Source organism: Malaya genurostris, chromosome 3 (assembly GCF_030247185.1).
Source record: "Malaya genurostris strain Urasoe2022 chromosome 3, Malgen_1.1, whole genome shotgun sequence".
Lineage (NCBI taxonomy): Eukaryota > Metazoa > Arthropoda > Insecta > Diptera > Culicidae > Malaya > Malaya genurostris.
This window is the reverse complement of record NC_080572.1, coordinates 51,737,021-51,752,371: the sequence shown is the minus strand read 5'-3', so window position 1 is coordinate 51,752,371 and position 15,351 is coordinate 51,737,021. Positions and strand designations below refer to the sequence as shown.

Sequence of the window (15,351 nt, the reverse complement as noted above, 5' to 3'; positions counted from 1 at the left end):
ATATATATATATATATATATATATATATATATATATATATATATATATATATATATATATATATATATATATATATATATATATATATATATATATATATATATATATATATATATATATATATATATATATATATATATATATATATATATATATATATATATATATATATATATATATATTTATATATATATTACACGCGACAAGGTTGTCGGAAGAAAATAAAAGTATATGTGCACTTTAAGCACTAGGCGACGCGGGTCAAGAAATGTAAAAGTAAATAAATAATTTGCGCGCGGGTTTGTGGCACAATGCCCTAAAAGCACCCGTCGGGCTGTTGAAATGACAATGACATAATAGCGATATTTCTATTTATTTCTATTATATATAATAGAAATGTCACATACTTTCTTTTTTATATAGTAAAATTTGTATTTGGCTCATTTGCTTTAGCTTAACGTGGCCGATTGTCTTGTTGTTATAGGAGAAGAAGGGATACCGTATTAAGGGTGCGGCATACTCCCCTAGAGTTGAAATGAATGTGAGGAGGGTGGGATTTACAAAGCATTGATTTCGAATTAACAGACATACTTCGTTTGTGGCACAAATTTTTTAGAGTTTTCGGGATCTTCACGTTCTTCAGATTGTAACGAGAGATAATCCTTGGCTGGGATGCTTTGTTAATGTGTTTTGACGTTGATGTGGCGTTTTTGGTGCATGCTCCGAAGCATAGTTTATACAGGTCATATTTTCAGCAGAGTAAAGAAGAGTGCGATAGAGCTGTAGACGAGAGAGATAGGTAGAGCACTAAATTTGAGCATTGATAGTTTTCAAGCAGTTATAGATGAGAGTCATATAAGGGAGATTTCGAGTTGCCAAGACGTCGCGGACTGGTACGAAGGATGGTATACCTCGGGCCCGAAGGGAACATATGAGTTGGGACCTGACATCAAAATACTCGAAACAATCCAAACAACATGCTCGATGTCATGATAACCCTCACCGCACCACTCTCGGCGAGCCCTATACGACGGAGATGCGCTCTGAACATATAATGATTAGACATAACCCTTGGCATTACACGAATAAAGTCTCGGCTCAGGTCTAACCCCCGGAACCAAGGTTTCGTCGATAACTGTGGAATTATTGAGTTTAACCATCGTCCCAGAGTTCCCATATTCCATGTATTTTGCCAGCTGGCTAGAGTTTTTTGACGACAGCAACTGAAAAATTCATTGAAGCAGATTGTTCTTTCATAGATATCACCTTCTAGTGCGTCTACCTTGGCTAATGAGTCCGCCTTCTCATTGCCCCGTATGGAACAATGTGAGGAGACCCAAGCCAAGATATTTTCCCCAGCAAATACGGTGAGTGCTCTCTAGGCTTCAAACGGAAAGCCTCAATGGAGCTGAGACTGTCCGATACAATTACACTCTGTGGGCAGAGTGTCAAGGATCTCAACGGTATACTGAGTTGCAGCTAATTCTGCGACGTAAACTGAAGCTGAATCACTGAGTTTATAGGAAGTGGTGAAATTTTCATTCAATATACCGAAGCCAGTGGATCCGTTGAGATATGATCCGTCAGTGTAAAACATTTTATTACAGTCGACTTCTTTAAATTTATTATTAAAATTTTTTGGGATCTCTTGAGGGCGCACAGGATCCGGGATTCCACGATATTTCTTCTTTCATGGATGTGTCGAAAAACACAGTAGAATTAGAAGTATACACAAAATGAACAGGGTTGGGAACAAACGAAGAAGGATTTATATTCTGAGCCATGTAGTCAAAATACAAGGACATAAAACGGGTCTGTGAATTAAGCTCGACAAGCTTTTCAAAGTTTTCAATCACCATAGGATTCAAGATGTCGCATCGGATAAGTAATCGATATGAGGGATCCAAGAATCGGTTTTTCAACAATAAGACGCCCGCTGCACTTCAAGACTCATCGTATGAGTTGATTGCATGCAACCCAAGGCTATAGGCGAACAACGATACTGAATTCTATCCAGTTTAATGAAATGAATATTTGCAGAGGAGCGGAAACAGAAACATCCATATTCCATTACTGACAATATCGTCGTTTTGTACAGCCTGATCAGGTCTCCTGGGTGAGAGTCCCACCTAGTTCCGGTTATTGTACGAAGGAAATTGATTCTCTGTAGGCATTTTCGTTTCAGATACCTAATGTCACATCGCCAGGTACATTTGGAGTCGAACCAGACCCCGAGATATTTAAATGTGTAGGCCTGAGCTATGGTTTTAACCCCTGAGTTGAAGCTGTAGTTGTGCTGGTTCTCGCTTTCTTGTAAATCTTGTAACGGCCCTTGCAGATCACCCGCTTTGTGTCCTATAATGGACAAAACGCTGTTGTCGGCGAGTTGTCTTAGCGTGCAGGATGTGTTGATACATTCATCAATGTTGTTTACGTAAAAGTTGTATAAAAGAAGGCTTAAGCATGATCCCTGAGGAAGACTCATGTAGATGTAGCTGACGCAACGTTCTATTAATCGAAACTAAATCGAATGCCCCCTTGATGTCGAGGAAAACTGATGATATTTGTTCTTAACGAACAAATACCATTTGAATTTCTGTTGAAAGCAACGATAGACAACCGTTCGATCGTTTGCTACTGCGGAACCCAAATTGTGTACCTGGAAGCCGAGGTTGATGTTAGAAGTCAGCCAAGTTTCACTCAAGGAGAATACGTCGCAGTTACGAGTGTGTATTTTTTAGAGGATCAGTAATATTGAAGGCTGTTAATATCCAGTCCACGACATCAGAAAATTTCTATAACCCAGCGTTTGTTTGATTTTCTGGTTGTGATTTGGGGTAATTCGGGTTTTTTTATGCCCCTGGAAGTGCTGGGTACTCCTTATCATCTCTAAGTTTTTTTTAACCGGGAGGTGTTTGCTTCGGTTTTGAGTCAGCACTTTTCGTTTTTGTTTGATTACTTTGTGACGAAGAGGACAATCTGAGGCCTTAACGAGGAAGCTCAGGAAAAGCCAGATTTTGTCTTTTCCTGTTTCCTTCAACCTGCGTGTAGGAAGGTCCTTCGCCTGGATCGTCAGAGGTATCCTCTTGAACTGGCAAAAGTGCAAAAGGATTCTCAGGGTTCGATGGAGTGGTTCTTTTTAAGATTTCCGCGTAAGAACGTTTAGAGCGTTCTTTCACGAATCGCTTCAATTTCTTCGCACGCTGTATGTACTTAGGGCACACCGATAGTTCATGAGGATTCTCCCCCAGTAGAAACACTTTTCCGGTGCTCTTATGCAGAGATTGTCCTTATGAGCCTCTCCACCATCGCCGCATCGCAGTTTGTTGCAACAATAGGTTTCCGTATGCCCTAGCTGTTTACATCTTGTACAGTGCATTACCCGCGGTACATACAGCCGAACAGGTAGACAAACTCCAGTCACTACCAAATAGATTGGGAGTGCAGATCCGGCAAAAATCACGCGAAACGAGTCCGATTGGTAAAATTTACCATCTATCGATTTGGAGTGCGGATTGCTTGCACTCCAAAATTTTCACTGGCTGAAGGTCGGGGTTTTTGAAACGTCAGACTTTCGTCACGGACCACACCATCGATCTCCACCACATGAGACAGTACACGCGGTACTCCCTTGTGAACAACTCGCTGGTAGAAATCTCGTTTGCTTGCTCCAGGTCGGACACAACAACGCGTAACTTGTTTGGCGAAACCTTGTTAATAGATTTTATTGCCGAGTAGTGCTTTGTCAGGTCCCGGGCAATATTCAGGACTCTGAGAGACTTCGATATGGGCCGGAAGTATACCATCCACGGACCCCCCGAGCCATCGTCTTGGTAAACTTTTCTCGGAGGGAGATATGGCGGTACCTCGGATTCAGAGTCGGTTTCTAAACGTTCTTCGTTCATTGAAACTTCACCTTCCTCCGTGACACCTCCACTGTCAAAATTCTTCATATTTTTTTAGTACGGGAGTACAGGAGTCTCCCGCACTTGAAATAAGAAAGAAAAATAAAAATGAAAAATTACATATATAAGTAGTAAAAGTAAATAGAAAAAGTTACAAAAAGTACTTAACAGTATGAGCCGGCAGTCTGTTAGGTGAGTTGATCCTTTACTCCTCCGTTGTGGCTCAGTGTGACCTTGACTCAGGATTGTTCGGTTGCTGCGATGCGGGTAGCAAACAATGGATGTATAGTACTGTCCGCTGCTCCTCGAGTATAACACAATGGCGTCCACTGGAGTCGGTGCCCAGGCAGAACTCACCCTCGGGGATGCTGATTTTTATTTCTACGGTGTAATGCCTAAACCAAATACAAATAATAATACCCCTAAGTCTCATACAAACGAACCGCCAATGTTTGGTTCGCAGCCTGAACAAGTAAAGGACTATTCACACATATCCGGTCCGGTTCAGTGCCGGCACGACACCGTGCACGGATACTGATATTATTTCATTCGTGTTCTATGCACGTATTCACACCTATCCGGCACCGTGCCGTTTCAGTGTAGCGTCCGTCCGGTAACCTCAAATTCGTCGTCACCGATATTTTTTATTTTCACTGAACTCGGTATGTCAATGCATTGGCTGTGCCTCAACGGAAACAGCACGGAAACGGAACGGAAGAGTTCCGATAAAAAAGAACACTGACGGCGTACTGAAGGCACTTTCACTGAACCGCCACGGAACTGAAATGTGTGAATAGTCCTTAAGCCTAGCAAATTACTCCCTTTCATTGCGATAGTTCGAAAAATGAACACAAACACCCACGAATCTACAAATATCAATACAGCTAGTAGTATATTCATGGTGGCTTAACCCACGACGTAAAATACACTGGTGGCGTAGTAAGACAGCTTTGGTTGTGTTGGTAATTTTCTCACGAAATTTAGTATGGCGCGCCGGGATTCAAGCATGTAAACATAAACAAACGACCAGTTCAGAACGGGATTTCACTTCTAAGTTACTCCAGTTGTCGCGCAGCCTGGCGAATCTTTGGCACTTATTGAAAATCTGGACATTTTATCTTCAAGGGCTTGCAAGGTAACGTCAAAATATAGAAAATTTTACACACATCCGATTCTGTTCATTTCGTTGGAGGAAGGATTTGGTGGATCGCACTGTGGTATCTGTTACAGTTATTATGGATAATGGAGTGATTGTGCTGTTGGTGGCATTTCAAATGCAGGTGATGAAAACGATTGAAACATCCCGGAACAAAACACCGCATTTCACTGTCAATATTTTCGCAAACAGAATCAACTCTAAATATTTTTATAAAAGCAACTCCCGAAACGTCATTTGTTTATGTTTTTCTTCTTCACGTCTCTCTGTTATTCCAAAATAAAATGACAACCGCACTAACACATAGAAAAACGTGATCACCAGGTATTTTACATCGTGGGCTTAACCATTCTAGATTATTGTTTAACTTACATTTCGCTTGTGATCTTGATTATAAGATAAAAATTGTTTGTTTATTTATTTTTCACTATAATAAACAGTAACTACACTCAGAAAAATCTTATAGTAACCGCAACCTGTTCCTTATGGTCATTTCAACTATGCACTCATATGATAGTAACGACCATATCAGATTATTTACCATCTATATTGTAATAAGCACTAGAACAAAAAATCTGCTACTTGACTATACTATTTGTCTTTATGACTTTTCTGGTGTGATAATTCTGACAATCATCAAAATAAGAACGAAAAAGTCCCAGTGACAACTACAAGTAAGGTGAAATTTAACTTTCGGTCATTATAAAGTTGAGAAGTGATATAGTTATGACTACCATGTGAGTAAGTTCTTCTTCAGAATATAAAAATGCTACCATGAATAAACATTGGATAGAGATTGTCAAGTTTGAAAGCACTATACATATTGTTCATATCAACATAATTTATGTTGAAAGAACATCGTCGTATGGTGTTTTTCAACCGACTATGTATTTTCTTAGAGCGACAATACAAATTGTCAATCAACAGGTCTGCTTTTTTTTAGTGTCACATAAAGTTTCATTACAGCGGCAGATTTCATATTCCATCGACGAAGTTGCGATATCTTGTATAAGTGATTTATTTTGTAAAAGTGCCCAGTTGTACTTCAGCATTGGTATTACAGGTGAGTAAATTTCATAAGAAATAATGATTAAGGAAAGATTGTTACAGATTGTTATAAAACATGGATAACTCGATTCGGAGCATGTTAAACATTTGGCACATGTCGTATTCGCCAATAACGAATATCTCTAGCGGTAAAATTTTTTTAATGTGTTTTCCGTTAAGTTTCTGTGTATTTTACTTCTATTAGTAATTTTGATATAACTATTTCTCTACACTTTTATAGGAACTATATTATTCCCCAAGAAATTCGCTGATAAAAACCCTTCTGGTTTATTATATGATCGATTTCATAACAGAAGCAAGAAGGAAACATTAAAACGTTAAAGAGAGCAACGAGTTGGTGATTTTGAATGCCTACGAGCGATAAAAAAATAAACTCTTGCGCTAACAAGTGAAGGTCAATTTATCATCATAAAATAGTTGAAAGTAACGAATATTCGAAATCAAAATCAATTACTAGAAGTCGCTTGTTTCATTGCGGAAAAAATATCTCAAAATCAGGTTTTTCATCAGGCTGAAGAAACACCATGAATAATTTTTTTAAATGTAATATTATCATTACATTTAAAAAAATTATTCATGGTGTTTCTTCAGCCTGATGAAAAACCTGATTTTGAGATATTTTTTCCGCAATGAAACAAGCGACTTCTAGTAATTGATTTTGATTTCGAATATTCGTTACTTTCAACTATTTTATGATGATAAATTGACCTTCACTTGTTAGCGCAAGAGTTTATATATAACGTTAAATTAATGTATGAATGTTAAGGAAAATAAAGCAGGTTTTAATGTATTCTTGTTATTCTTGCATCGAAATTTTAATTAATATAACTTTTGAACGTTTTCGAATGTTCGAATGATTTTCACCATTGTCAAATTAACCATAATTCCGTGTTTCGGAAGAACCAGAAGTGAAATGTTAAAAATACCATGGCACTAGTTGAAACAATAAGTACAATGTAAAAATAAGTGCTACCATTCATAGTAAAAGTGAGCTTTATTGTGATTTTCTTGTGTGCTGAAAACCACTATACTCTTATGGTTAATCTAACCTCCCATATTGAGGTTTCTATGCCCGGTGAAAAATGAACGGCGGCCCTACTGAAAAATGGGTGACCAACACGTTTCCTGACGAAAACAAAACAAAAAATAAAAGCGATTCACACGCAGCATCAAGCGACTATCACCTGCATGGAACGATTACGGAACAACAACATTAATTGTAAGCAATTCATTTGAAAAGACACTACGTCAAGTTCACGGAACATTTTAACGTCGGATACGTGAGCAATATTCGGCTAAAAAAATAATAAAAATAATTTGGAAGTTGATTGATCGTCTGAATTGTGTTTAATGCATGCGTTTCCTGATGAAAACAAACCAATCTCATTTGCATTTGTGGTTGTAAATGAGCTGTCAGAGAGCCTAATGGTAGCTGTTACCATATTATTTTTCTGAGTGTATGGTGAACTTGTTCTTACCCTTCAGTGTTGCTAGTTTTATAGAAAACTCGTTAAAGTACATTGTCACTCTGACAGTAGCGGCCCTTACACGAGTCATTAAAAATGTCATTACTAAAAAATAATATCATTTTAATGAACGTGTAATGGTGCACTAATGACGAGATTTCTAACAAGTTTGAAATACATCATTACTTAGTCATCATTTAAAATGACATTTTTAATGCTCGTGTAAGGGCCGCTAGTGTATCATGACAGTGTACCGCACGATGCAAAATGTGTCCTTGAAAAATTGTCGAAGTATTCCGTATTATAATTTGTAATTGCCTAAACTACAGTCTTTGCTGTGATAAGCACCTTCGTTTTGCCGATGTCGATTGTAAGAAAAACGCGTGTGTTCACTTCGAACATTCGGTTACGAATGACACATACTTTCGTATATTAACGCATGTTTACCATTTATGTATGTACCATAATAATATTTGTTGAGTTTAGTATATTTTGTGGTTAAAAAAACAGTACAACACCAAAAACATCAAAGTGGATACCAGGCTTGGCTCCAAAATCGTAACGTGAGCTGTCTTGTCTTATCTTAGCCAGGGCTTGTATTGTGAATCCTCAAACGAACGAAGCAACAAAAAATATCTGCTGTGAACACTTTGCTTGACATAGCTGAATGAGAGACCTATATTAGAGAGAAACTGGATGCGTGAGAGTATATGCTACTGAGCAGACCAATTCCCCTTGCCAAGTAAACTGTCTGTGCTCTCAGTCTCAGCTAACACATGAACTAAGCAATCCATGACAATGTAATGAAATGAAGGGTTCGCTCTCGTTAGTATTGTACGAGAAAGAAGACCTTGCCTCACGGTGTGCTACAAGACGCGAAGCAAAGTCATATAGGCAATGTTTACGGTTTATTTTTAAAAAGTAGGTTTACAGAAATCATTTTTAACATAATGTTCGCATTCCAAGACCAAATTTGATCACATTTCAAACATATTTTAAACATTTTATAGCAGAAGTTTTGCATTTGAGCCCATTTTCAAAACGATCAATTTGTTTCTTGGCAGTTTACACTGTGTATATATCCGAGAAACACTAAAAGCAATGTTCTTTAAATTAATATTCATCGGAACTAAAAGTTATGAAACTAGTTTCCTCATAGGCATCTACAATGTTAGAACCATTCATCAAATGCTAACCTCATGAAGCATAGGTCTCAGCAAGCGGGCATATTCATGAACTAATGAACGAACGAAGCAGCTCTCCTGGCTTGGGTTGCGCTGTGAATTCTACCTGACATACGAATGTGTGTGAATAGCACAGATGGTGAAATCCTTTCGTTCATATTTGTTGCTTCAATTTGCAAGCCCTGATCTTAGCTCGCAAGTAGTTTTATTTAATTTTCAATCTGATTCAATACCACCCTATACAATTATGATCGGTGTCGTTAAGAGAGAGCCTAAGAGAGAAACAGGCTGTCTATAGAGCAAGAATTTCTCGTTCCATAACAATAAGCATAGGAAGAGCAGGCGGCCTTTGACACTTCTTTTTCTCTTTTTCCAGTATTGCAAAACCTGTCAAAGTGGATTCGTTCGGAGTCTCGGATATGATTAAATTTTTGGTGAGTTTTAGATGTTTTATTTATGCCTATGAAAATTTGTCGTCAAAAGGTTCAGTCAATTGGCTACGAAAGGACTATTGTGAGCTACTTATATAATATATCTCATGAGAACTCGGGTTATTTTAAGACAAAGATTGTGTCTGCAAATAAATATTTAATAGTATAGTGCAGAGAACCATATTTTGATATCATACATATTAATATTACTTCTGTTGTATTTGTATAATTGCAGTTAACATTTGGCGCCGGTGTGTATACTGGTATATACGTCACACAAAATTTTGAAGTATGAAAAGTTTCAATCACTAAATCGAATTTTGTTAGCAGATTTTTTCTAAATAATTTGTTTATTTTTAGGTTCCTCGAGTAGACGAACCGGCAAAACTATGGGAGAAAACCTCCGAAACAGTGAAAGACTTTTTAGACCAGCATAAGAAACCTTGAATGCTCGGCGGAATCGTTTCTGAAAATACCATGGGAGATGTCTTCGAATTGTCGTGATGTCCTACTATTTGTACAGATCGTTTTTCATAGAAGGGACTTCTTTCAATTAATCTTACCAAAATGTTCGATTTGTGTTTGATTGGAATAGAATGTTTTGTTGATAATTTTTAATTGAAGAAATATATTTCTCGTTAAAACGAAATGTCAATTATGTCTAAGAAAGTGACATACCACCTCCTGAATATTCTAGACGAGTCTGTGGTTCCACGAAAGCAAGCCAATCAGAAGCATGCGTAGGAAGAAGCCCCATACTGTGGCATTTATACAGCGCCAGACCGATATTGACCAAATTTCCTAAGAAATACACGAACTTTTGGCCAGTTGCTTGAACTCCCTCAATGACTTTGAAAGTGGCACCAGTTGATAGAACAGCCTTGATAGGACGAATGAACATCATCACTACCATCATGATCGGGAAAATACTGATTGAATTCCCGGACATATACATAATTAATAAATTCATTGGGAACTGCTTGATTGGACCAAGCGCAATGTCCCAAGATTTTTTCAAAATAAGATGACTTTGGTCATTGTCACGGGCCACCTCGCTGTGAACTTGACCAGCAGATGTGTTAAAACCAGGTGGCGAAGAAATATCAGAATTATTGCGAGACCTATTTCGAGGAAAAGTATAACGTTAGATTGCAAAAAGCATAATAACCATTTTCTCACCTGTTAGCAAAATCAAGTTGCCATTTGAATTTTTTACTTGCGACTTTAGTTGCCATTACCTCCGTGAAGTTAATGTAATTTGTAAACGGTAGAATTTATATTGGAAAAAATATTTTCTTTAATTTCAGAATATATCTCAACTGATGTGTCAATTGATGGTAAAAAACATAATTGATAAATGAAGATAACCATTTGAAAAGGTCCCAAATGCAAATGACAATTTCTCTTTCGATTATTACGGTCCAATCGGTTATCCTTTCATCTAACACTTCCAGCCTCCTGTCACGACGCCATCTTGATGAGATCAAAATCGGAACTTCAAAATCAGCTGATTGCAACGTAAACAAACAAACAGTAATACATTTGTTTTACGCGTTTACCTTGTTTAGTGCACGAAAATTAGTGAATTTTTGGTCGGCTCTCTCACAATAACTTGTCGGTTTACCTAAAATACAGCAGACAATGTTTTGGGTCATCAAGTGGAGATAATTTTCACAATTTGAGAGTCGCGATGAGTATCAAAACATCGCAGTGTTTGGGGCTCGAAACGCGAGGGGCTCAACGTAATCGGTATACTTTTAAATGGCTGGTGCTCACATACCGGTGTCAGATGGGTGAACACTTCACATAGAATAATAACTAAAATCATCAACTTTCGATTTGCACTGTAGATTTTTTTGAAAAATACTGGAATATACCGCAATAATTGAAAGAGAAAGTTAACAAAGAGAAACTGTCATTTGCACTTGGGACCTTTTCTAATGCTCATCGAGAAATGTAATAAATGGGTGGTTTCTCAAAAGGACCTAAACGTAATGTCAATTATACCCGCTTGTACGCAACGGGCAGATTTCCTCATAGACGGCTGGCTATGTCTGTCAGTCATTTTTGCGGCGTTCTATCAGAATTCCGACAAGAGTCTGGCAACAATACAACAACCGTTTATGGCCGAGATTAGACAACATTCCATTCCATTCCATAGCCGAGATATTTCGCCTATCGGTTATTAACGGTTTTGTTTTTGTCGGATTCTCGTCATACAAGATTGACAGAACGGTTTTGAATAATTTTCAGTGCCTGCATTATTTGTTAAATAAAAAAGTAGATATAGTGGTTTTCAGCTGGACACAGAATGCGACGGAATCGTCGCAGAATAGCAAAATAATAAGCGTCAGAACCACAGATGCCAGGTTTGCAAATCGGTATGTAAATTTGCAATTTCGTTTGTTAGCAGACTTTGCCATAAGGCAGACTTTTTTCTGCTGGTTTTCGATTTTTATATAAACAATTGTCCAATTTAATGACTTTTACTATTACTGTAGGGTTTTGTTAGGTTTTTCTCGTCAAACTTTTAAATTTTGAGCTCGCATATGAGCATTTCTAGTACCAAAAAAAAAAAAAAAAGTGGCCCAAAATTTTAACTGGCATCTCTGCCAGAATATTGGACAGTTTTTTTAACCTCTTCGCTGTCTGTTGTATTAAAATTAACTAGCATTACAGCCACAAGAAAAATGAATCGGCTAGTGGATTGAAGTCAATTGCAGTTTCAACTGGTAATATTCCTTAGCGACAAGTGTTATTTCATTGTTCATTGAAAACATCAACAAATATATATATCTGTCAAAGACGCCCAACTTTTAGAGTGGACGATTAACGATTTTTTGTAATAGTTTATTTTTATAGTTAAAATCGAAAATGTTTCGAATAAAGCACGAGGTTTTGAAGACCAAGGCGTCGATTAATACGAAATATTATTGTCTGTACGGATACTATCATAAAGCATTATCGATACATCAACCGGCTATCATTTACGGGAAACATTTGTAATGGCTGGCTAGCTAGAGGTTCTTTTCTCAGGGTCGGCTTACCACTGTTGCTCTAGAGGACTCACAACCGTTACTTACCCCGCAACTAATACGGCTCACAATTCAGAACGACACACAGAACAGACTTGAGGGCTCAATAGTAAGAAAATAACAAGCAAAAATCTTCATTTAACTAATTTATTAAGGGATTCATACATCTATTGGGAATTGGGGATAGGGATTTGATGCGGCCGAACCGGAACCGATGGAGCTCATGCAGTTGGATGCGAGAGGGTTATAATAATCTCATACCTGCGAGATAGCGATATTCCGAAGGAATTCGCTGACGAATAGAGCCATGCAGGGTCATATGTCAGTTCTCGCCTCCGAATATCACTGCAAGGGAAGCGATTGACTCTATTCCGGGTGCTCGTATACAGTGGGTAAACTCATCGGCTCAATCAACAGTGAGCGGGGGCCAGGCTCAACCAGACCTCACTGGGATCAAGCCTCCTAAACGTCCGTTTCCGCAAACCATACACGTGTGACACGACGATATCGGAACGGGGCTCGCCGGCCACCAGCACCACTCGCAGTTGAATCGTTAACCGAAAGATGGACTCCTCACTGTCCTTGCCCAACGGTCAGAAATCGGCACACCGCCGATAGGTCGAGCACGTAGTTTTCTGGAGTACGATGATATAGGAAGGGGCTCGCCGGCCACCAGCACCACTCGTAGTTAAATGGTCGAATTATCAACTCCGTTGGAAGCAGGATGCTTTACTTTTAGACAGGATCCTTCTCCGGTCGAAATACGGACACGGTTATCTGTCGACTTCACCTGCTGAACCGACAATCCGATCGTCGTCCTCCTCTGCGTTGGCTTGCTGGATCTCTTCCGAACTTCACACCGCACGTGAGAAATAAAAAAAAATTGCCTTTTCTTGTGCACCGAACCGCGTCCGAAGGCCTCAGCAGTTTTAAATTCTCCGATACTTTTTCTCTCAATCCAACCCTTTTTTTTCCTGTCCCTCTCGCTCTATCGGATACAGTGGTGTCGCGATGAAGAAACGGTGAAATGCGCACCCACGTTCGTTGCTGGGATGTCTGGAGTGGGATTCTAGGGTATCTTTTCTAACGGGCCTATCCTAATTCTATAATAATCTATAATTGACAAACAACTAACTGACTAACAAAATTCTAATTCAATTCAAATTAATTTATGCAAAAAAAAACCCAGAATATTTTGTGTGTGGGCCTGACGAAATTGTGACCGGTTTATCAACTGTAACACATTCCAGTACAATTGAAGAATGGATCAACGAACATGAGGAACATGGGTATTTATCGATAGTTTCTAGAGAAGGTAGTGCAAAATTAGCGAAGATACAAAGGAATGGATAAAACACCTATATAACTGCCAGCCAACACTGTATTTCTGAGAAAATATATAAGAAAACGTTTGAAGCATATATAAGTATAGCAACAATAAGTTGCATTCTAAAGAGGCACTCGTCTCTGGCGCAACGTTTTTAGGGGGCCGGGCGGCAAGTCTCTTATTTTGCTCCGGGCGCCAAATTTCCTCGGTGCCACTGCCATACATGCACTTCGAATTTCGGTAGCTTTACTAGTCCATTAACTGCTTTTTCCTCAGTCTGCAACCATCCCTCGAGAATTGATTTAGTATGAAGACTTTCATTCATCAAGTTTGCAGGTTCATCAACATCTTCAAAACAACGTCCGGAAGTAGAATTATCGACGACAATAAAACAATCATCGTGTTTTTCTTCTATGTTAGAATTAATGAAAAGAAAACATACTAAGCACAAAATAACTATTATGTCAAATAAATAGCACACGCTTAAAAAAATCCGTGCAAGTTGTAGCCGATGGCAGATCACATACGCATTATCAAAACGAATTCATTATGATTGAAGTTTACCTAATAATTGTTCTTATAATAAATATTTGTCATTGTTACGGTCAATTTAAGAATATTTTTTCTTGCTTGTAGCCTCGAAGGGGTTGAATTGATGCCAATGACAGTTTCGCTTTCTTTGCCAGATTTTGTCGCTATCTTATCGCATCGCAATTTTTTCTAGCCGACAGTGAAAATTACAATATGAAGGGCAATAGGTTATTGCGCACAATTTCAACAACAAAGATAACTTTTAGGCAAAAACGACACTTACGTCGTTTCGTAATTTGATCATGTACATTGGACAGTATGATAGGTCGTTTTTTCCAGGTTGACTTGACACATAAGTCGTTTTGCTTCTGTTAGTTACGTAGTTCGTGCTTTTTCGTGGAAATTTATTTTGTCGTAAGTCCGCGCATACACTTTTGTTTATGCTTTGGTACATTGATCAAAACATTGCCAATTGACGAAAGTAGCATTAATGATTATTTTTCATTGATTTCGACATACGTCAAATGTGTTGACAGATTTTTTAGTGAATCTATAGTGAATCGAGAAACGGTGTTCGGGTAGTGCGTGTATTAGAACATTCCTAACAAAATGCAATAAAAATCTCGGTTTGTTTACCTTTGTTACTTAGGTCGTAATGAACATTTTATACAGATATTATAAGGTATCACAAAGCACTCACCAACCGTAAAAAATAAACCATTGATTTTGCAGCATTAACAATTGATTCACAATTAAATCTATGAGTTACAATACATTTTATTGTACTTGACAAATTTTTTTTCAGTTCCAACGAATCCAAATATTGTTTCTAAGATTCACAATTGAATTTATTGTTCACGTGATTTTTCAAATAATATGCAAACTGTACATTTGATTGTTTTCTAAGAATAAGAAAATTTCATAATTTGAGTTGTTCGAAACTTAACCTATATGTACATTCTATTGTAAAAAGCATGTTCACAATTGATTGAATAGTGTATAACAATACTATATTACGTACTATTTCTGTCAAATTTAACGAATTATTTCAAAGTGCAAAATGTTCGGTACAAAATTTTCAAGTTTTCGGTATATGTGTTTTAGACAACCGAATTTCCGGAAAAAAATATGCGGAACACTTTTATGAGAATAGCGGACAATTCGGTTATTTGGATAAAAGTGATGATTTTTTCCGCAAAAACATTACCGAACTAAAAATTCGAAAATAAGTGTGTTTTCGAGTTGCCA

The 15,351-nt window shown here is 37.8% G+C and overlaps 1 protein-coding gene across 1 annotated transcript; it reads right to left on the bottom strand.

Moving 5' to 3' along the window:
* Positions 1-9,780: 9,780 nt before the first annotated feature.
* Positions 9,781-10,558, bottom strand: LOC131435305 (ER membrane protein complex subunit 4). The gene is made up of 2 exons (XM_058603014.1): positions 10,390-10,558; positions 9,781-10,331 (listed from the first exon to the last, which is right to left on the bottom strand). Exons 1-2 carry the CDS (start codon positions 10,443-10,445, stop codon positions 9,872-9,874), a joined length of 516 nt encoding a protein of 171 aa, XP_058458997.1. The 5' UTR covers positions 10,446-10,558; the 3' UTR covers positions 9,781-9,871.
* Positions 10,559-15,351: the final 4,793 nt, after the last annotated feature.

Coding starts and splice junctions, on each gene's coding strand:
- LOC131435305 (XM_058603014.1), bottom strand. CDS start 10,445: ATGGCAACTAAAGTCGCAAGTAAAAAATTCAAATGGCAACTTGATTTT. Junction 10,332..10,389: donor CAACTTGATTTTGCTAACAG/GTGAGAAAATGG, acceptor TCCTCGAAATAG/GTCTCGCAATAATTCTGATA.